We start from the raw sequence: 23,042 nt of genomic DNA, 5'->3' as shown, positions 1-23,042 counted from the left end.
TTAGTTACTGACAAACAGGTCAATGACTTCTGCAGTTTAAAATCAGGTAAAACTGTTTTTCTGGTTGAGCAGTGATTGATAGTCACCCATTTGTAATAGCCCTCATTTCTGGCTCCTCTTCATTCTTTTGATTCCCCATTTCTTCCCATCTCTCTGACAGAAAGATTCACTGCAAGGCAATGACTAAAAAAATGTAGTTCTTTCTTCCATTTCCTGCTTGTTATTTTGTTTGTAAGACTGTTTTTCCTTACAAGGTTTCTGCCTCCAGTTAAAGAGAATTTCTCATACTACATCTGCATTAGACTACCAGCTTGACCTCAGCTTCTGAAAAGTAAAACAGGCATAATTGTGTTGTTTCACTGATGAAATGATGATACCTACCCTAGATACCCTTTTGCAGAATGAGATACTTCCTTTCCCCTAGTAGAAGGAACACGATAGGGAAAAGGGCCATTTGAAACCATGCAATTTTGCTCATTAAGCCCCACCTCAGGCAGTGTGTTTCTCTTGTCAACACAATCTTAAATTCAAGTGTGTTGATGCAAGAAAGCCTTGTTGTTTTTTTTTTTTCATTAAATTAAATATGGATATCAGACTGGATTTGTTGGCGTCCAGATTTACCAGTGAGACTCTTACAGCGCCACTCTTCCAAGACCCTTCTCAGTAAATTGTGATTCTGACATATTCAAAACCATGGCAAGCTATCCTTTAAAAAGACATTAGTGTGAGTACCAAGGGAAAATATACTCCAGGGCTGTAGATGGCTTGATATGATTTCCTTGATTGTATCTTTTTATTTATGAGGCATAATTTATGACTGCTGAAAAGCAAACTAAAATGAGTGATGACTAACTACAGCCAAAGTAATAAATCAGAAGCAAAGAAAGAAGTGGTGATTTTGATCGAATCTATTGAATTAGCTGTTGCCCTTAGCCATTACAGGTATTGGAAAGACCTTTTAATATCTGCTTATCTCTCTCATGGGAACTTGGCAACTATCTCATTATATACCCATAGGAAACAAATTATTTAATTTTCTATCTTTTAGAGTTAAATCTTTTTACATCTCTCATTAATTAGTGGCATTATGCTATGTTATATGGAATGAGCTTCCTTTAAAATTTGGTAATTTTGTTTAAGTCCCACAATTTTGCCTCTTGTCTTTCCCTTCTCCACAATGCGTTTAGTAGTTTTATTATTAGCATTTGAACAGTGGAGATGAATAGCAATGTTAAGAGGCTCTAATTAACACAGTACTAGAAGTCTGGACCTGAAATCTATCCCATTATATGTTTACGACCTCCATAAGGAGACTAACAACGGTGAAGAGGGAAAAGTATGGGGCAATCTGAGAAGGGGCAATCAGGAAGCACGCATTTGATTACTACCTTCTAGTACCCTTGCTCATGAAGGATGTGATACTTTCTTTCCCTTGCCTTTGCTCTGTCCACCATAAACGACACCCCCTTTTTAAACTTTCTGCTTTGCTAATACCGGCCTGACACTGAAGTGCCCAGATGTGAATACATTATCCTAATGCTGAATGCTAGATTTTGGTAGAGAGGCTTTGTGCTCTGAGCTCTGCTGACATCACATAAGTAACTCCAAATTAGCCAGCAGTATGACAGTCAGTTCACAAAGACTTGTGAAGGATGCTGCAATTGATGGTGAGAGGGAGTTTCTTTGGTTTTCTTTATTTTCAACCAGCCAAGATTGGGGTCTCTTCAATTGTCTTGAAGGTTGCTGTTCGAACATAACCAAAAATTGAGGGCTGTGTTTCTGACTTTGCTGATGTCAGATCTTACAAGACTCTAAAATATCTTACTATCTTGGAAAAAAATTACACCATGAAAACTGCATTTATGTAAGCGTAGGATTAGAAATTGAACAAATATAAGTCAAGAAGTCCAAAGCAAAGTCTCAAAGTAGTGCTGGGTCTTTGTGGCCTCCATGAAATAGCTTTAGAAAGAGAGGAGCTGTACAAACCTCTCTGCTACTACTTGTGTCTCATGGTACGTGCCAAGCAGTGCCAGCATTGAATCCCTTTTGGAAAGACCAGCAGTCACAGGTGTGTGAAGTCTTTGCTTACCATAAGAGCAGAGATCCAATTTATACCTGACTCTTACACTCAGAAGTAGAGTTACATACACATGTAAAGGGCTGGCTTGGTCTGACCTTTTGGTTCCGCAGAGCCTACAGCCCTCCATAACTCCCTACAGCTCTGAGCAGTGCTCAAAGCCAAGGAGAGGCAGTGACTCACTAATGAGACTTTTTCTAAGGCAAAAGGTTTTCTGAGTGCTCGAAGAAACTTGGTGCAAGCTGCTGACACTTTCAGAGCTGCGATCTTGTCCCTTACAGAGACACCTGTGATAGACCACAGACTAAGCACAGTGCAAAGGGGCACAAGGCACAGTGCCTGTTGGACGTGGAGGGAGCCAGAGCCACTGCTGGTTGGTAATCAGCTCTTTGGCTTGCTCTCTTGCAAGCAGGAGGGGTGGAAAGCACCTGGCCTCTGAGCTATGCAGAGTATCCCAGCTCTTCCTTACCTGGGAAGTCAGGAGCAGCTCAGGACTGCTGCCTTCACTGAGGTGAACTGCCCCCAGCAGTCTTCTGCCTGGTGAGATCTCTCCAATAAGGGAGAGTTTCACATTCTCCATAGGCTGTTCACTGCCTAAGGGTCCCCTTTGCAGGACTTTGGGTCCAAAACAAGGCTTCTTTACTACAGATTTGGGGTTTCAAGAGTATTGCAGCAGATGAATCTGTGTGGTTCAGGGATGGAAGTCATCTCATGGCTGTCAACATCTACTGTAACATGAGTATTCTGTATCTATGCCCAAGGTGATTTTCGTGCCCTTGTTTCTGCCCTTATGGCAGAAGTTGTTAGCTCTACTAACCCTGAACAGGCTCACCGTGGTGAGTCTTCTCAGAACTTCCCATCCTGCTTCTCATAAGTTTTGCCCCTTCTTGCTGTGCTGATGAACCTTGAGGTTGTCCTGTGATCATTTTGAGTGACTGATCACAGGTTTCTTCCAGGAGCAGAGATCTGTGAAGGCTGAATTTATGATGGAAAAGAAACAAGCTTAGTTACCTGTAACTGGAATTCTTTAGTCCTCTGAATAGAGGCTCTCCAGAGAGTTTTCTCTGCTCTCTTCTCTCTCTGGCTCCACTTCAAAGTGCAGTCTGAGCCAGGGGCCACCATATTGATAAAACATTAATTAGTAACTCTTGGTAGCTGATTTCAGAGCCCTCTCCTGGTTTTCTTGGGACAATGCAGCCATTTACAACAACGCATCTTTTGGCACCGTGCTGAGCCATGCACCATGATGTCAGACTTAATGCTTTTTGAGGTAGAATATTCAAAAAGTCAAGATATAAGAAACTTTTCTTGGCTTCTGCTCTTTGTGTTTTGTCATTTAATACATCCCTAAGATGTGATTGCTTCTTGTTTGCTCCATGTTCCCATGTGGTCTTTCATAATTGTAAGAAGATAATACTACTGCCTATTAGGCTCTTTATATTTCTATATGAATATGATTAAATATTTTTGGCGCTGATTATACCACAATTTATAAAGAATATTTGTGACCCTAAAAATATTTTTACAAAAGCCTAAATAATGAAATTTCAGTTTAACCAGACTAACCAGGCAACAGCTTCCATCCATGACTGTTTAGTGGTGACTTTTTGAGAAGCCATGACCTCTGATTTTAAAGACACTGCTCATTGTGGTTTCTGTTGCCATGCTGCCCCATTTTTTCCTGCAAAGAAGTGGCTAAACACCAGCATTTCCAGCTGTCAGTTCTGTGGACTTACTGCCCCGGGTTTCCAAACACTGACCAGGATTTACTTGGACAGCGATTGTCACAGGGAAATATTTCTATAACCATCCATCCTTTTACAGATGGTTGAGCAGAAGCAAAGGGAGTTAAGGGACTCCAGCTTAGGTCAGTGTAAATCTGGAATTCAGATCCTCAGAAGTCCTGTTTATCTGTCACAGCTGTCTCAGAAGCTGGTGTTACAGACTCACAGACACCGAGGGGGTTTCTGCTGGACACATGTCTTGGCAGGGCTGAGTAGCTGGTGTCTGTCTAGAAGGCATGCTCAGGGTATGTCAGGCCCACACAAATATGACCTCGGCCTCTTTTTCCAGAGAGTCAGGCATGTGGCAGCATGGTGTGGACATCAACTCCCCCTCGACCTCTATAGGGAAGTGCTGGGCTGGGAAATCATGTCTCCTGCTTGCTCCTGCTCTGCCCAGTCAACCTTGATTTCACTGTGTTAATGCAAAATGGAACTGCTTCAAAGGGATCACTGGGAGCATCCCAACAACAGAGATGGGTCATTCCCACTCCAAAGGGCAGCAGGCCCAACTGCCTCTGCTGGACCATGAGATTGAACCTCAGTTACCTGACTCTTAAAGGAGTCCTTTAACCACTTAGGAGTATAGAAGGGGATGAGCATTAAGTCACAGAATCAAAGAATCTTCTGAGTTGAAGTCAAGGAGTCCAACTCCTTGGGTCTGCACAGGACACCCCAAGAGTCTCACCATGTGTCTGAGTGTTGTCCAAATCCTCCCTGTGCTCTCTCAGCCTTGGTGTTGTGACCACTTTCCTGGGGAGCCTGTTCCTGCACCCAACCACCCTCTGGGTGAAGAACCTTTTCCTGATATCCAACCTAAAGCTCCCCTGACACCCCTTTGTTCCCTTGGGTCATGTCACTGGTCACCAGAGAGCAGAGATTGGTGCCTGCCCCTTCACTGCCCCTCACAAGGAAGCTGCAGGCCATGATGAGATGTCCCCTCAGTCTCTTCCAGGCTGCACTGGATTGGGATTGTTCTTACAAGATTATTAAAACCCCAGGCCACACTAATGACCTCAGACCTGGCAAAGGGGTGACAATAAACTGCAGTGTGAGGATAGCACCATCAGCTCAGGAAGGGTGCTCAAGTACAAGAGGCCTTGTCATGTTATTTTCACCTAAGGAAGGAGATGAAAATGCATCAGGAGCCAGGTAAGGAGTATCTGCATGTCACTGTCACCCCCCTGCTCACAGAAGCAGGACATCCCTTCCTCAGTTGGGCTCCCAACCCATAACTGTGGTGTCTGACACAGGCCATTGCAATGGTGAGGAGGGAAAGCAGCAGTGCTTTTCCAACAACATTGCTGTCGTTTTTCTGGTTTCAGCCCATTCCCAGGCACAAAGGGACCGGAGACTCATATGCACATCACGCTCCCATTATTCTGTGCACAGTTTTCAGGACAGGATGTGTCTTCATCTCTATTTAAGCAATTCAAAGCTGCTGGCATCCAGTAATGTAGTTCTGAATGCAGCTGTGGAAGTGGAAGTTGGCACTGGGACAGGTGATGGCCTCCCCACTGTCATTATCCTTCTTTCTGTTTTTCCCAGGGATGACTGGGCTACTCTGACAGGAGAAACACTCAAGAATTCCAAGCCTTCTGGTTTTCTCTTTGTCCTAGGGTGACTTTATGATGCTTGTATTAAAAACATTTTATTACTTCCTCCGAAATGCACATCAGTCCTGCTCAAAATATTAGAACAAATGAGATAATGGGAAACAGAGTGTCCCAGGGTCAGAGGGACTCATCTCTGCTATAAATATCCCAGTTCTGTGGCACAAGAGGATCACACACTGCTTGGACTGGGGAAGAAATCCTCACTGTGTTCTGGGACAGTGGCCTTTTCTAGCTCCTGGCCCTTTCCCAGTAACAGGAACAGGCTCCCTGGGGAAGCGATCACAGCACCAAGCCTGATAGAGTTCAAGAAGCATTTGGACAACACTCTTGGGTACATGGTGTGACTCTTGGGAATGGTCCTGGGCAGGGCCAAGAGTTGGACTCGATGGTCCTTGTGTCTCCCTTCCAGCTCAGCTTATTCTGTGCTTCTGTGAATTAAGACTTCTTCCTGAAAGACGAGGTGTAGGTGATGGATTGATGAAGGGAGGTGTTTCCATCCAACCCTCGATGAGGTGTTTCTTTCCCAAATGAGTTGCATTCCTCTCTCCTCCAAAATTTCTTGGCAATCCCATTCTGAAGCTGAATTCCTGTGCTACATAGAAAGGCTCTGTTCCTAACTCATCACCTTCACTTTAGCTGTGGGCAGCTTGCTCAGCAGGTCAAGTCCAGCACTGTTACGCTCTGTGCTCATTAAGGCCACAGCCTGGATATAACTGGAGCATTTGAGCCCAGGTGAACACTGAGCTGGTGCCAGTGCCACACTCAGAGTTGCTCTTTCCGTATGTGTTTTATTCTTTCCACAAAGAAATATGACCCTTGATGTGAATGACTGTGGGTAAATCTTTGTAGCAGCTGGAACCAAACTGAGATACAGAGTTTGACCTGCTGCAGTAAAGTGAACAGAGTTTGACTTTATGAATAGTTCATAACAGAGATGTATTACTGATGCCAGAAAGTGCTTTGGCTGAGCTTTTTATTGTAGGGCATCATCTGTATTTAGGATGGGTCTGTACTTTACTGATGGAATCAGGCAGGCTCTTTGGGTTTGTAATTGGCAGAACCACAGCCTTCACTTTAGTTGTTTTTGTCCATTTTCCTTTGCCAGGCTCTTTGTGAAGTGTCCTGTTTTCTTGAACATTATTTTCACAAGCTGGGAAAAGGGTCAATTTTGACCCTGGGATTCAGGGTCAATTTTGAAGATCTCTTACTTCTAAACCTCCTGGTCTTTTTCAAGACATACTCTCATCATTCCCTTCCCCACGACCAGTGGCCCAAAGTATATTGCATAAGAGTGTGTTTTACTGTAGTTAGAACTGCTCGACATGAAAGCTTACTAAGGAATACTTATACTAAAAATCACTCAGACAGTCCTCTTGTATTGCCATTTAGATCTATCATTCTGATTGATCACTATGTGGTTGGCTAATATTGAGTCTAATTTAACCCTATAAGCTCATGCATCCATCTATTCTGTCTATTGTACCTGACATTCTACAAATTACTTACTCATGCAAATGATGACCTAAGGCAACCTTTTATGATATTCGTGTTTAATTATACAAATGCTTTTTGATAAATAAGATTATACATCCTTCCATATGTTTATTCAGTCCTTGATGAAAGCAAAATTTAATTTTCATGCAGATTTGTTGGAAAGTGTGTTTAATAAGTGCTGAGTTTTATGTAGTCTGCAGATCACTCTGGTTTTGGGTAGCTGACAGAATCAGTAGGCATAGTTCATAGAGACATGTGGGTTTTAATCAGGCCTAATTCAAGCTGCTAATTTTTGAAATCTTGGAACTGAAGTCATTGCCTTTGTGCTCATGCAATAAAGCAAATGGTGTTGTGAAAATAAATGAGAGATGCTGAATTAACTATACACTTCAATGGGCTTTATTTATATTAGAAGTTACTGAAAATGTTGCCAAATAACGGACACATTCATATTTTTAAGAGAGGGATGTTCCTGCAAAATTCACTGGTTCTAAAGAGTAACGAGAGTTTGGCTTGTGTGATTCAGTCATGGTGAATGCAACTTTTAAGTGTCACCCAAGGCCAGGCTGAATTCATTGGGGCTGTCTGCTTACACGAAGAAAGTGTGCAGAAGAGAGAAATTCCCAGGACCAGATATCAGTATTTTTGCTCAGATGTCTTTGAAAACATTGTCCTTGTTGATTGCAGATCCTCCAGGAGTCCTCTTGGCATGGTATGACACAGACAGTGGTAGGAATTTGTAGGAGAAGGGAATACAGGTGATCTCACCCCTGATAAGTAAGAACTGTGTTAATTAACCAATGCAGCCTTGCCCCTGATGAGTAACAGCTATATCCAGTAAAGATGAGTGAGACAAAAAAGGGGGTTGGCTGGTGAGGGGAGGATCATCATGGAAGAGGAACTTTGAGAAGCATGAAGGAGAGAGCCATGAAGCATTATCCTGGGGAGAGAGAATCACTGCTGTGAGGTCAGTCTGGGTCTGCAGTTGAGCCTGTTGTTGGAACCTGCAGTCATGGTCTAGCCAGGTAAAAGCCTGCATTTGGAGTCTGAAAACTAATACCTGCAGTCATAGTTTAACAGGAAATTACAGCCCTCAGAGGCTGCAAAGAAAACCTACAGTAGGAGCTTGCTGCAGTCAGGGTCAGTGAATAGCTGGAGTTACGATTACTGAGCCATGAAGAGGAATAAACCAGGACCCTTTTTATGGTGTGTTGAACAAGAAGTCTGTGCCTTGGCTCATTTTTGCCCTCTAATAAGAGGGTTGCTGCTACAGGAATTCAGAGTTTGGGGATCATGTATGAAGAAGTCACGGGAGCACACGCTGTCTGAGACATGAATTTGCTTCTTTTCCCTAAGTGGGATATATCCCACTCTTCAGTCAGAAAGTCACTGGTCAACACAGTTGCTGAGTGGCCATTAAGGGACATTTCCCAGGGGTGCCATTGCATCATCTTTTACCCAGTGTCAGTAGAGCTGCAGTAGCCCCTCTGGCTAAAAGCAGATGTTTTGGTGGGTTCTTTGCTAAGAGTTTCTTTGGTTTTGTGCCGAAGGTGTGGTCAGTAAACTCCGTGGGCCGGACACCAAGCAGCTGGTCCCACTGCCGGACAGGCCCTGCCCCTCCCGAGGGCCTGGGAGCTCCCCTCTTCAACACGGTGGCGTCCACTGTGGCTGTGGTGAGCATCAGCCCCCCTCTTAAGCCTAACGGGGTGGTCAGTATCTACAGGCTGTTTTCTAATGGTACCAGAGGGACTGATGTGGTGGTGAGTATTGTCAGCACTTTTTCTGTATTTTCTATTTCTTTTTCTGTAATCGTATTTTCTAGCTTTAACAATTTTGTTTTTACAAGCTGCTACTGTTGGTCACAGACTGTCTTTCTCTCCTGGCCTCCCATTGTTAGCTGCTTTGCAATGCACTGTCCTGTCCGTGAGCTTAAGCTGTCTACTGATTTCACATTACCCATTTATTCCTTCCAGTGCACTTGGCTGTGTCTGTGTCTGATTTAGCCAGTTCATCCCATTGGTGCCTGCATGGCCTTCCGTTTCCATTCCCTCACACCTGCCATGCTGCTGGCTTGGCTCTGGCTCTGGCATCAAGAAGTACCAAGTGCTTCCCTTTGCTTGCTTGACTCTCTCCTTCTGATTTTTTGCTGAACTCTGCTAAATCACATGCTGCCAAATGAGAGCAGATGTTGCCCCTTGTTGGTGTTTTCTACATATTTTTATTTCTTTGGCTTCAAAAAAGCTTCACCAACAAACGACTACAATAAAAAGGTGAAGTGGCAATTCCTGTGAGCAGTTTCAGAACAGGGCACTGATTCCTTTGCCAGAATTGCCAGGTCTCCCTCGCTGAGCTTAGGAAAGCTTCCTAACAGGCTTACCCAGCACAATGTCTGTTTGAATGCAGAGCAGCATCATGTTGCCTCTTGGCTCAGATGTTCCTACCAGAGAGCACATTCTCCTGTCTGGGAGTGACCTGACCCACCAGACACATTGATGTCATGCTGCCTAGCACTGTTTCCTGCATCCACATTGAGGAAATTTGTGAAATATGCATGATTATTTGCTAGCCCATTTATCATGGAGCTGTTTTCCACATTAATTTATTTTCTGTTTCAGTACCACTTATCCCAGAGTCTTTCTTTAATGGCTTTCAGCTTCTCTGTTGCTGAGAATGACATTTGCAGTGGACATACAGTGGTCACAGCTCAACTAAAGATGTCTTGAGTCTACTGATGGCATGGTCTTTTCCTTTGAAGAGTGTCCTTTAACTTTATAATGAGAGGAAAATGTAGAGCTCCCATTATACAACAGCTACATTAGTGTCAGACTTAAAGGACATGCAGAATCTTCTGCCAATCTCCTTCTGAGGTTAATTCACCTCCATAACTCTTATTTAGAACTTGAATACTAGTGGTGCTTGAATCCGTGACAAGCTTCCTCTTAATTTTTACAGCTGTCAGAAGGGACTGCCACCCAGCAGACAATACATGGGCTGAAACCTTTCACCACATACTCCATTGGTGTGGAGGCCTGCACCTGTTTCAACTGTTGCAGCAAAGGCCCCATGGCTGAGTTCACCACGCAGCCGGCCCCACCCTCAGAGCAGCCTCCGCCACAGATCCGCACCGTGACCTCCAGGAACGCCTCTTTCCAGTGGAGTGCCCCTCAGTCACCCAATGGCATTGTCACCAGGTAGGAGCTGCCACCCAGCTGAACCTGCACACCTTGGCTGGAGGTGGTGCCACAACAATCTGAGCTGGAATTGCATGGCTGAGAGCACTGGACAGTTGTGGCAATTGTCTTCCTTCCTTGGCATGTTGGTGGTGACATTCCCTGTGGCCTGAACACCTTCTGGGAAGTGTTTACATACAGTGATTACTTTTCTCCTGAGCAGGATACTGGGGGGGATGAAGGTGGAAAGGATGAGCTGTTGTGAGTGGAGTGATTGTCTGACAGCTGGGGCTGTGTAGTCAAATAGTTGTGAGTTCAACTGGCAGTGATGAGAGACTTGCAATCTGGAGTTACTTAGGTAAAAAATCCTGACTTGCAGAGGCAAGGTAACAGGCATCAACAGTGAATGTGACTGACCTACCACCACAACTGCCCAGTTATTTGACAGGACCAAAATCTCCAAGAGAAAAAGTGGGATCTGGTCTGTTTTCTTCTCCAGTAGCCAGACAGACAGCAGTTAGGATGAAATGTGGTTTTTATGTTATTTAAGGCCCTTCATCAAAATCTCAACTTTGTTCTCAGCTACGAGCTCCATGTGTACATGGCTTGTCCTCTGAACCTACAGCCAGCAGTGAAGGCTTGCAGTCCTGGCCCGACTGAGGTGAAGTACACAGGGAAAGGACAGAGTGCCAACGTGTCCAACCTGGAGCCTTACACAACTTACAACCTGCGAGTTGTGTCCTACAACTCTGTTGGCAGTAGCGCCTCTGAATGGGTCGGATTCACTACGGAAAAGGAACGTGAGTATGAGAAATGGTTCACTGACCAGTGATGCCTGTTTCTGAGGCCTGGAGCTGCACAGAACCAAATGAATTCTCCACCTCTGGGAGAGTGGATGTCCCCAAAAACCTCTTCTTCCATGTCTCTGATCACTGCATCTTTGCTGCACATTCATTGAAATTCTGCTCTGGGGCTTAACTGCTCATTCCTTCAAAAATATTTCTTTGCTCATCATCTAATGTCTCATCCTCTATCTTGGGAGCTTGGAAACCTTTTATTGTACTGAAAATGGGCAGCAAAGCTGCAGAACATAAAATGTTTAAGTATTACCAGAAGGCTGATGTGTAGTAATAAATATACTGCCATAAATAATCCCTTGGAAAACTGGAGATCTTGAAAGAGACCTGGTGATTGTTTTGAGGAACAATCTTGTTGTCCTAATTCATGCCACACTTCTGCTAGGTCTCATAAAAGTTTTCCTTGGATGTCATCTGAATGACTGGATGGTTGTGAACACTGAAGTAAGAATTTGTTGCTGTTCAACCACTGCAGGCAGTGCTTTAAGGCCATGTGGTGATATGCATGGAAATTAAACATGCAGGATCTGTGCCTACAGGCAGAATAGATTTTGCCATGAAAACTGAATTTGTAGTAGTCTAACATCAGCTTTTATTAAAAAGATCTATAGTGCTGTAACCACAGTCATTCCATAACAGATGAGATGGGCATTTCATCTCAGTGTGTTAGGTCAGGGCAAAAGGCGAAGTTCACTTTTTATCTCATGTCAGGATTTCAGAATCACCTTTTTAAAAATCCCTTTTGCATCATTTGGTAGTTCTGCCAAGTAATTACTCAAAAACTGTAATCTGATACATTCTTAGCTGAAAATTTAGGTGGAACAGGCCTGATTTTTTTTTAATGTTACCACTAAAAAACCCTCACACCAAAAACAAAGGAAAAGAAAAACCACAAAAAGCCAAACAACCAACGAAAAAACAAGCAAAAGAAAGATCCCTTACGTCCAAAGCTGTTTTATTAAATTGCAAGTTAAAAGGCTGGAACATGATTATGAACTTTTAAATGGAGAAAATTCATAAGGAACTGGTGAGACACATAGAACAAAAGGATTTGAAAGCATTTTTTAATCTCCCACCCATTAGGTCCAAAGTCCTCTTCTTTCAGTCTTGCTTTTCTTGCCTTGCTGACCTCTTCACACCAGGTTTCTAGAGTCCCTCTGACTGCCTCCTTCCTCGAGTCCCTCTGACTGCTTCCTCTTGCCTCGAAGGCTTGCTTTAGTGACAGTGGGCAATTAGCAGCAAAGTGCAGCTGGACAAGCAGCTTTCTTATGAACAAACCAGCAAATATGGGGCAGATGGCTTAATGGCAACACCACAAGAAAGGACCACCTCAAACTTAAATGAAGTTTTTTGTCAGCAAGCTGTTGAGCCCAACTGATGAACTCTTCCTCCCTGAAGTGAGTTCTGCATTTCTTTTCTGTCTGCCTGCCATCTGTTCTCATTTTTCTGAAACCCTGTGTTTTCATGTATGCGCATGTGTTAAAGATGATCTCGGCAATTTCTTGGCACTTGCAAAAGAATCCTCTCCATAGCAGTTCCCACAGCCCAGCCTGCTGCAGTCAGGCTTGCACAGCCTCCTGTGTCTCCCTGTCCTCTGTCTTAAGCTAGAACTTAATTTATAGAGTTTTAGTGTCAGTACCACATACACAAAGGCAAAGAGGAGTTGAATATTTGTTTTCAGGATATATCTGTGCTTTCTCAGTGCAGAGGCTGGCATGCTACAGCAGCTTTTTCTTTTCTCCCTGTATCTTCCCTAATCATACACATGGACATTAGCGAGAGAAGGAGTGCATGTGGCAGTTATCTTGTATCATGGAGAACCTCTTTGCTGTATAACTCAGTCACCAAATCACTTCTCGCCTGTTGGCTGGAAATGAGCTCTTTTTCCTTGTTCTGCAGCACCTCGGTACATGGCTCCCTTCTCTGTGGCCAGCAATTTGTCCACCATCCACATCGACTGGAGCCGCACCTTCGTGCTGAACGGGCGCCTGAAGGAGTACGCGCTGACCGAGAGCGGGCAGCGCATCTACAGTGGCTTCGACACTGAGCTCTACCTGCCAAGGACATCTGACAAAAGTCAGTTTCCTGCACCTTCCTCTCTGGGAGAGTCTGCTGAGCTAAATTAATAGTATTGTATGCTGAACTTAAAAAATAAATTCTCCATTGCAATCCTAAGCTAAAACCACAAGCACACCAAAATGTATCTAAGCAAATCCTTTAAAAAAAATAAATCCGTAGAGCTAAGCTTCCTCTCAAACATTATACCTGACTAGGGCAGACTGTTTTGATTCACAGTGAGGGTCAAACTTTCCCAAATCGTGGAGCTGTGTTGCAATTCCATCCTTCAGGGCTACAGTCAGGGAAATGTATAGAAATCTTTAGTTTCAGGAAAGACTGGAGCTTGAATTTTCATTTGAATCAAATTAAGCCAGTAATTCTTGGGTACAGCCATGTTTTGAAAGACAGTTTCATTTTAGAAATTTGCAGTCTTTAAAATAAAACTATCAACAGAGGGGAAAAAAGGAAAAGAAAAAGCAGAAAAGTTTTCTGGTTTTATGACATCGAGATTTTGTCAAAGAATTTTGTAATTTATTTTTGTCTTCCTGATTACTACAATGGTGCTAATAGTTTCTCTATTTGTTTTTATTCAATTATTTTTGATATGTTTGTTTTAGCCATGATGAAGTATGAGGGATTTAGGGCAAAGTGATTAAAAAGTTGAAAGTTGCCAGTAACATTGGAATAGGAAGAACTGAGTAGTGAAAGAGGAACATAGTTTGTAGCAAAAAATAGTCCCATCATAGGGATTATTGCTCATAATCTGTCGTGGTTCATAGTTTAGAATTTCAATACCAATATGTAAAGAATAGTAAAGCTCTGGTATGGGACTTAGGTGGGTTATGAAGAGTTATGTGCTATTCCTGCCATGTTTTTATAGGCTGGGCTGTTTGCTGATAAGTAATGTGAAAAAGTAGCACCTAAATAATTTTTATTTCTGCTCCTGACAGTATTTTCTAAATTTTTTGCTCAGCCTTTTTGTTTCAAGTGACGTGTGTCACCGATGAAGGGAGTGCCATGACACCAGTCATCAAGTACAACGCTGGAGAGGGAGTTGGTAAATACATGAAAAATTTACCTAGCACCTGTTCATTTGATGTATTTGTGCTTGAAATATGGTATTAGTGCATGCCAGGCAGGATGGCATCTCACTGCAGTATCAGGAGCTTCCTTAGTGCCTTGTGTATGAGGTATGTAGGTAATGTGCTTTTTTTGCCATGTGTGGATTTCTGTTCTTTACATCACAGGATGGTTGAGACCTTTAGGTTGGAAAGGACCTTTAAGATCATTGTGTCCAACCATCATAGAATCATAAAATGGTTGGATTGGAAGGGACTTTAAAGATCATCTACTTCCAACCCCCTGCCATGCAGGACAACTTTCACTAAGAAAAGATTGCTCAAAGCCCCATTCTGCCTGGCCTTGAACGCTCCTAAGGGTGGGACAATTCTCATGATTAGCTCCAGATCTTCTCCTCAGACATGTAATATTTTTATTTTATTTTTACCTAAGTATATTGCATCAAAATATTGTGCTTTTTCTGCTAAATTCCTTGTTTGAACTGCTTCTAACTGAATTAATTAACTGGTTTAATTAAGTTATTTTTGTGTAGCAGTTTATTCAGCTTTTTAAAATAGTTCTGCCTTATTTTTTCAATTAGTCTTTACTCTGCATTTCCCTTATATCCCTTTCCATGCTTTCACTCCATTATCCTGCAGAATTTCAGGCAAAGCTGCCTTAAAGGCATTACAAAGTGTTTCCAGTTGCTCTACATTCACCACCTTTCACAGTCTTCCCCTTTATTCTTTTGATTGCTGCTTTTACCCAGAGTCTATTGAAAATTTGAATGACACTGTAGGTAGGCAACTTGCAGATGAGGCTTGCAAGCAAAGGTGTTGAAAAATTCCTTGGCCAAGAGTTTGGTTATACATGTAGGATTGCAAATAACCAGGAAATACTGCCACTGAGATTTCTTACACTTTTGTTCTGTATGAGCAAAGCCACCCAAGTGGCTATTTTGTTTTCTAGTAGGTGGGGGAAAGGAATAGTAAAGTGTTTCATGTTGCTTGCTTTTGTATTAATGTATTAAAGCCTTCCTCCCTCTCTTTCATTAACTGCACAGGCCTGCAACTGCACACTTGTATTGGAGAGAATGTCCTCTGTCTGTACCACTCTGAAATTACCGTAGTAATTTTCACTCTTCAAGGTTATTTGGAGAACCCCTTTTTCCTCACATTCCTCCACCACCTCCTTTCAGAAGAGCTGCTGATGCAGTGGTGATTTCCAGCCTAAGCAGCAATGCCAGAGCTTTAAGCAGGGTCTCTTGGGGGCAGTAAGTTTTTTTATTGCAGCCCGCTAGCATATTGAACCATTATGCCACCTTGAACATAAGTGCAAATAAGCACATGACGACAAAATTACTTAAATTTCTGCCTAATTTATTAGCGAGGAAAGGGATGGCATATTGTTAAATGCTTCTTGAAATAACTGTCCCTTTCTCCCCTAATCCCTCTTTTTACAGGTCTGATCTTGACAACACCTGGAGAGAAGGACAAAGCAGAGTCCAAACGTGCAAAATTCTACAACGAGTTGTGGTTTGCAGTGCTGATGGTAGTTCTAGGTTTGATCCTCTTGGCTATTCTTCTCTCCTTAATTCTTCAGAGGAAGGTCCACAAGCAACCCTATGCACGAGACAGGCCTCCTTTAGTTCCACTCCAGAAAAGAACATCACCAATGAGTGTGTATTCATCAGGTGAAACCCATCCGGTACGTTTGGAAAAATGCAGCCAATGTATATCCATGATACCTGCTCCATCAAACACACACACAGACTTCTTCTTCCTTCTTCCAAAATTTTGTTGCACACTTGGTTACCAAATGGAGGATGTTTAGTGTAGGGAAAGGACTGTCGGCTCCCATATGGGCCATATCTGCCTGGGCATACAGGTTACAAGTGCTTATTCCAAGCCAAGCCCTGGGACACCTGGTCTGCAGGCCCTGAAATGCTTCTGATGCCTAAGACAAACTTTGGATCTGGAGTCATAGAAAATGCAAAACTATTGCTGTCACCTCATGTTTGCTGACATTTACAATAGAGCTGAGAAGTCTTTGGCATGCTGTGAGAAGGTAGATGATAAAATGTGCTTTTCAGAGGAACCTTTCATGTATTCCCAGCTGCCTGCTGTGGATGGATAAGCAGGATCAATCTGACAGTCTTTCTCAGGTATCCAGGAGACATGCCTGCAAAGAACAAGACTTAGGGAGAGGCTTTGTTTCTTGCCAGTATCCATCTACCACCCAGCTGGACTACTCTAGGACAAGCTGCATGCCAGGAAGGTTTGAAGTGGAGTGAGAGTAATCAGGGAAAAAGCTAGGGAACTTCACAGAATGCATGTGTGCTTTTGTGCAGATAGACCCACAGTGGGCCATCAGAGCAGTGGGAGGAGGGCTGCTGGGAAGTGCTAAAGAGGGAGGCTTTTTATCATGAGAAGTTATAACTCTGAAAAAGAACACAAATAAAAGTGTTCCATCATGTAGCAGAGTAGTAGTGCAATCCTACCCCTTGAAAAAAGCAAAACAAAAGGAATATGTCAATTGTTTGGGGATTGAGAATGGGAGCAGCCTTGCCTTCCATTTTCATGCTTCTTCCCAGACACAGGCCATGAGATGATTCTTCTTGTCACTTCTCTGCTTCTTTTTCCTGTGAGCACCATCAAGCAGCATCGTGACTCCTGCATCCTTCATGCATTCTGTTCCTTCTTGTCACAGTGCCAAGACACTGCATCTGTGCCTCAACCAAGAAACAATGGGATTTCCAGTGTGCCCCTTCTCCTGGCAAAGGCTAAGAGCATCAGAAACTTTTTTTTCTGGTCTCATGGTTTTGATTCCTTTTCCTCTGCAGTCTGTCATCTTGTGTTATTCCTCTTGACTTTAAAATGTCTTTGCTGTTGGCATGCCTGAACAAATATTTTTCATGTTTCTGCCCTTTTACTTTTTTGTTTTGTTTCTTTTTTTTGTTTCTTTTATTTTTCTTCTTCCAGCAGCTCATGGACTTAATAGAAAGGAAAATTCTTTAGTGCAGCAATTGAAGGACTGATCTAAGAAGTTAGGACAGAGCTACTATGGAATGGCAAAATTGCTTGCTTTACAACTATTAGTGAAGCAATGCTGGCTGCTCACACAGTACTTGACCACTTAAAAATTAAATAGTGCCTGGTCTTTGCCAGTTCCCCTATTCCCCCACATCCTGCTACACTGCTCTCCCTCACAGAGCTGCAGCTAATTCACACCCTCTGTCAGGTACACCTACACTGCACCTTGCTCTGCCCTAATGCTTTTCTTCCCTCTCTTTAATCTCAGTTTGAAACTATTGCTGACACATCTGATTCATCAAGCAGCGTCACCCTCAAAAGATACACAATGCACTTTGAGGTAGAGTCCTCAGCTTGCAGAGTGGCCAGACGTGTGGTGTGTCAGATGGCCCAAGCATGCACAAAGGCATCTGACTTTGTTTCTCTTGGTGGGCGAATGATTTTTTTTTCCCCTGGTCATGAAAAGGTCTGTGAACATCCTCTTGCTCTGCAAGTCTGGGCTATCATTCTAGTAATCAAAAATCTTTGGACTTCTGCTTGTTGGTACTTAAAAAAAAATAAATTAGGAAGAAGTAAAGGAGAAAATTGGGGAAAATTCTGGTTTAGTGTTTGTGTGTTGTTTGTTTGTTTTTAGTGATATGATTGTTCTACAGTGGGGAAAAGTCTGGGGTTTTTTTTCTTCTGTTTATTACTGTGCATGATTTTGAGGCATGGTTTTCTTTTCCACTCCCGCTTTGTTTTTGTTTGGCTAAATTATTTAAAACCATTCCCTTTATTTTTTTTTTTTTTAATTTATTACGTTGTGTCTACTTCACAGGGACTAGCAGATACAAAAATCCCCGGGGGTGGTTCTCCTACAAGCAACCGCAGTTTCCGTATGGCAGCCGGGGGAAGGAGGCCGAGCCAGGGCCAGCTGAGCCGCACGTATTCCCCTGGCTCCCTCCATCGCAGTGTCAGCCAGCTGCTCAACCTCTACGACAAGAAGACTTTTGATGACTCACCTTGGGATGCCATCATTCACAACCATCGCGCTCCTGGCCGTGGCTTGGTAAGGGCTCCTGCTCCTCTGGGGTGCTGCTGTGTGCCACCTGAGAGAGATCTGTCTGTTTGGGAATCTTGATAAAGGTCTAAATGTCATAACTTTCTGGAGATACCACCAAAAGGCCTAGAAGGACATGGTCATAGGTTAGATCCTCAAAATTCTTCAAGTCTTACCATTCTCTTCTAGAGTTGCAGGAGGTCACATGATGGAGGAGGTAGGTCTAACACCAAAAAAATTTCAAGCATCAGCATCTTATTGCTTTCCAGTACAGCCTTTTATACCCTTTATCTTACGTGCATTCCACCTGTGCACCCTGTCTACCCTTCTGTGATTGGTCAGGTACACCTCAGTATTCCATGTATCTTTACCTTCAATATTGATCACCTGTCCTACACAGCTGTAGTCTATTCAGGATGAAGCTTGACCACAACCCCATTCCCAATCACCACAACTGTGTGCCTACTATTCCCCTTTCCTTTTCTTTTAAATAAATGCCATGTTTACCATCCTTCTACAGGGCCCTTGCAGAAGAAATAGCAAACATGGTACAAATACCTTTTTATGTAGGTTCCACTACCTCTGGAATGCGTCTGTGTACTGATGCATTCATTCCCCAAATCTGCATTACATTTCATCAAAATCCTTATACTTACATTTATAGAATATTGACAATATCAATAGCAATATACATGAATAAGCCAAAGGCTTCATGTTAGGATATTAACAAAATCAACAGCTATATAATTCTATCAATAGCTATTCAACTTTAGCAACATCAATAACTATACAGCTCCATAAAGTAACACACAAGGATAACATACGTTCTCATGACCCACACACCTTTGCTTATTCCAGGAAGTCATCTGAGCCACAGCCAGGTTTGTTGCTTTGAGGGGCATTATCCTGAAGAGGTCAAATGCAACGAGCAGGCACTCACCAAAACTCACTCATCTGTCGAGATGCAGGCATATCTATGTCCCTAGGTAGCAAGATTCCATGGGCCCTCACAGGCTGGTGTTTGCAAATTAGGAACCCAGACAAGAGCAGGGCCATGAGCCTTGTCACTTGGTAACAAAAATGCATTAAACACAGCTTTCCAAACTCTTTGCCTGTGGGGTTTCACTTACCATTCCTCGTGTTTTGTTTTTGAAGAAAGGTTGTAAGTGCTGAATGAAAATCTTACAATAGCTGGACCAGTTGAAGAATGCAAAATACTAGTAACATGTTGAACACCCCAAGATTGTAAGAATGGTTGGGTGTGCTAAACTACATAACTAGGTCCTTTATTGGCATTGATAATATGTGGTACACTTAAAGCTGCAAAAGCACTACATCAGTACAAGAACAATTTTTTTGGCCTTCTCTCCTGTATGTACAGAAGATCAGCAGGCCTTAGAATAAGTGTCCATAGAAACATGAGTGAATGATAACTGTTTTTCTGTGCTGATAGAAATACCCATTTTTAGAAATGCAAAGGATTGTACTAACTGTTATGTCATCAGGCTATGAGGCCCACAGGATGGTCCACAGATAGTAAAATATATATATATAAATACTGAGAGGTATGGTGGTAACCACCCTCCAAGCTTTTCCCTTTTGTACTCTTAATTCTACTTGCCTCAATCTAGCAAGTACTTCTGGTGACAAGCTCCCAGAAGCCAACAAGGAAGAACTACCTTTTAATGAATCAAAAAGTGGAGCCAACAGCACATTTGATAATCCCAACAATTGAACTTAATACTTTTTGCAAGTCATTCAATGTTTGTATAGAACAGTCACCATCTAAGGTTTAACAGTTTGGTCCAAGATTTTCATCCCTAAATACTTCCAGGGAGCTTCCTGTTGTACTTTCCCAGGAGTAAAACACAAACTATAACTTGTTAAAGCTTCTTGCATTACAGGCAGTGCCACAGTGAGCTGTTCTACAGTTGGCACAGTGACTAAGATATCATCCATATACTATACTGAGTTCCAAGACACTATAAGTTGCTTTTTCACCATTCAGTGTTCCCTAGCTCTGCATTAGTTTTAAGGCTATGTATACAAATATGTATATGTCAAAGTTAGGGAAAGACAAATATAGCAAAATGCACTGTACCACACTGTCCTATCAAGAAGTAATTGTACACCAAGTTCTGATTTTGTTGAACTGCAGTAAATGCTAAAATCTGCTTGTGTTACTGATTTTCCTTTTGAGAAGGCTGCCTACTAAATGAGTAAATTACATATGAAATACAATATTCTCAACCAAAAAGGCAATACAAGGTGCACAAAACAGCAGTTTTGCAAACAGGACTGAGTTGAAAACTTAATTTTCATATGCTCAATGAGAGAAAGCTAGGCTTAAATCAAATTAGTTTATTATCTTATAAAATTTCAAACAATTAAATATTGTCAGCATGCTATACCTCAAGTCACAAGTATCCCATTTATTATTATTCAAAAGAAAATTATTTCCTTACTCAGCCCAGTAATAATGGAGGAAGGGAGCAAGTTAAGAGAAAGAAAAACCCTCTCACTTCTACTCTTGGAGACAACCCCATTTGATTCAGACCATGGCTAGCAGTCTTGTCTTTTGTGCTTTTCCGTGTCTATGATGGAGGCCAACACCAGATCCTGCCCTGCCCCAGGTTTTTCCCCTACATTATACACTGTAGGTACCTAGAGCCTTCACATCATGCAGACCTTTAATTGCCTCCCCTTCCTTTCTGCACACAAAGACACCTGCAACATTTATCTCTATCTCTTCTTAGTGGGGAATAGATTAGGTTGTAAAATAGAGCAGGATTACAAAGAAAATCGTTGAATGTACACAATGCCTTGACAAAGCCTTTTCCAAGTAACCTTATTGTGCCATACTCCACTGTCTTAACACATATATTAATTATATATTAATTTGCAATACAGGTCACACTTGGAGATTTGAAAAAGACAGAAATCACCTACAACAGCTTTCTCTATGAGATCATTCTCTGCAGGATTTAGTGCTCTATTCCTTTTTCTCATTCCAACTTATCCTTTCTCAAACACACAGCAAACATTTATGGAATAAACTCACATCACTCTGAACACAGCCTTAATACTAAGTAAATTATAGCAACTCATATAAAACTTCATCTGCAGAAGATTATCTTATTTATCCTCAATGACGGACAAAATAAACTTCTGTTCTTTAATCTCCATAGCACATCAGGAAAACTCCCATTCATCCATCGCTTTGATCTACACCCTTTTTTCTTTAGGCTAAAACTCAGATCAGGTGTCTGTTGTTTCTCTGGAATATAATATTATCACCCTATCTAACCATAAGTTTTGAGGCACTATCAAATTGAATGTAATCTGTTCATCTTTGCAAACAATTCTCTCAAGTGTGCCAGAACATGTCTGGACAACATTAAGATACCAAAGGCATCTCTGACCCACCACATGTTAGAAGAGCAGCACGTTTGTGATCAGCTAAAAACATGGTAAACAAGGAGCTAAGAAATAGACTTTAAACTTATGACCTACCTTATTCCAGGTAAGCTTTCTGTTTCAGGTTATCCCTGCAGAGCTCCTGCCATCTGCAAATTATCGTTTCTCTTCCAGTAATACTTTTGACCAACTTAGTCTGCATGTCTTGTGAACAAAGTGAAGTTGCTTAACAAAAGCTATTCATGTCAAGATTCATAGTGTCTGAAAAGGCAGTGAAAAAGGTTACCACTTAAACTCCCTTGTTCCTTTTTTTTTTTCCTTTTTTCAGTTTTTGTTGTGTTAGTTGGTTACTCCAAGCCTCTCTTACGTACTTTCTGTTCAGCTCAGAGCCCCATGTTATTTTTGTTCTAGCACTCGACTCAGCAGACCTTCCCCCACACTTCTCAGGGGCCGTGCCGCTCCTGCGGTGCACACTAGTGGTCCAGGGGAACCGTCACCAGGCTGGGCTCGCTCCTCCACACCTGCAGAGAGTGGCGGGCAGTGGAATGGCCGGGGTGAGGCTGGTTCCAGCCCACATTTTTATGAAAAAGGCAGTTTGTGTGTCTGCTCCCAGGCCACCTCTTTTGTACCTAATAAGCACACTGCCAGCTTCGCTCCATCTCCTTCATACCAAATAAGCGAAGTTTGCAGCCGTGCTCTGTACCAGATAAGCAAAGTGCGTAGTCTTACTCTGTTTCCTTCACAGCAAACATGTAACTTGTACAGCCCCACGCTCTCTTATAGCAAATAAGCAAAGTGCATAGCGTTACTCTGTTTCTTATGTACCAGACAGGCAAAGTGCATAGTGCTCGCTCCCCGTATCCAGCACCCTTTTTGGGTGAAATTGGTAACAAAAAAATCCGTTTAAAAAGTCCAAAATTAATTTGCTTTCTCCTAATGTTTGAGTTGTCATTATTATATTTCCCAGTTGCATATCTCTTCTGCACCAAATAAGCAAGGCACGTAGTGCCTGCTCTTCATCCTTAATACCTTTCCTTTGTAATATTTGCAGCAGGATGTCCAATACTGACTCTTCTTCTGCCGATATCTGAGCCCCCGTTCTTAAGTTCCCAGCCGCCCATCTGGGGGTGGTGCGTTGTTCGAAAGTCATGCGCACTTTCAGGCTTTCGGTCCCACCTGCTCAATCTTCAGGCTCCTGCTTGGCTCAGTTCTACAGGCTCTCTGTATGCCCGCTCGGTTCTACAGGTTCTCTGTCTGCCTGGCTCAGTTCGGCAGGGCTCCCCCATCTTACCGCTCTTGGTCCGCAGTCATCTGCCCAAATCACCTCAGGATCACGTCATGATCACCAGATGACCAGTAGGCCACAACTGTGTGCCTACAATCACATGCTGCTGTTACAGGATGCAAGGCATCCATGTGCATCTCTATGGTTTCCATTGAAC

At 42.6% G+C, this 23,042-nt stretch overlaps 1 protein-coding gene across 1 annotated transcript in view; it reads left to right on the top strand.

Moving 5' to 3' along the window:
* The window catches only part of USH2A (usherin), a gene marked incomplete at its 5' end in the record, with an annotated part of 372,289 nt that overhangs the window by 346,287 nt on the left and 2,960 nt on the right, over positions 1 to 23,042 (top strand). Inside the window, 8 exons of the mRNA XM_083856830.1 lie at positions 8,519 to 8,728; positions 9,921 to 10,159; positions 10,721 to 10,938; positions 12,895 to 13,071; positions 14,027 to 14,110; positions 15,575 to 15,819; positions 17,413 to 17,484; positions 17,962 to 18,192. Of these exons, the coding sequence (XP_083712956.1) occupies positions 8,519 to 8,728; positions 9,921 to 10,159; positions 10,721 to 10,938; positions 12,895 to 13,071; positions 14,027 to 14,110; positions 15,575 to 15,819; positions 17,413 to 17,484; positions 17,962 to 18,192 (1,476 nt within the window). The remainder of the gene's footprint in view (positions 1 to 8,518; positions 8,729 to 9,920; positions 10,160 to 10,720; positions 10,939 to 12,894; positions 13,072 to 14,026; positions 14,111 to 15,574; positions 15,820 to 17,412; positions 17,485 to 17,961; positions 18,193 to 23,042) is intronic.

The sequence above is a fragment of the Zosterops lateralis genome (genome assembly GCF_965231275.1).
Source record: "Zosterops lateralis genome assembly, chromosome: 3".
Classification (NCBI taxonomy): Eukaryota; Metazoa; Chordata; class Aves; order Passeriformes; family Zosteropidae; genus Zosterops; species Zosterops lateralis.
This window is presented reverse-complemented; position numbering and strand designations above follow the sequence as displayed.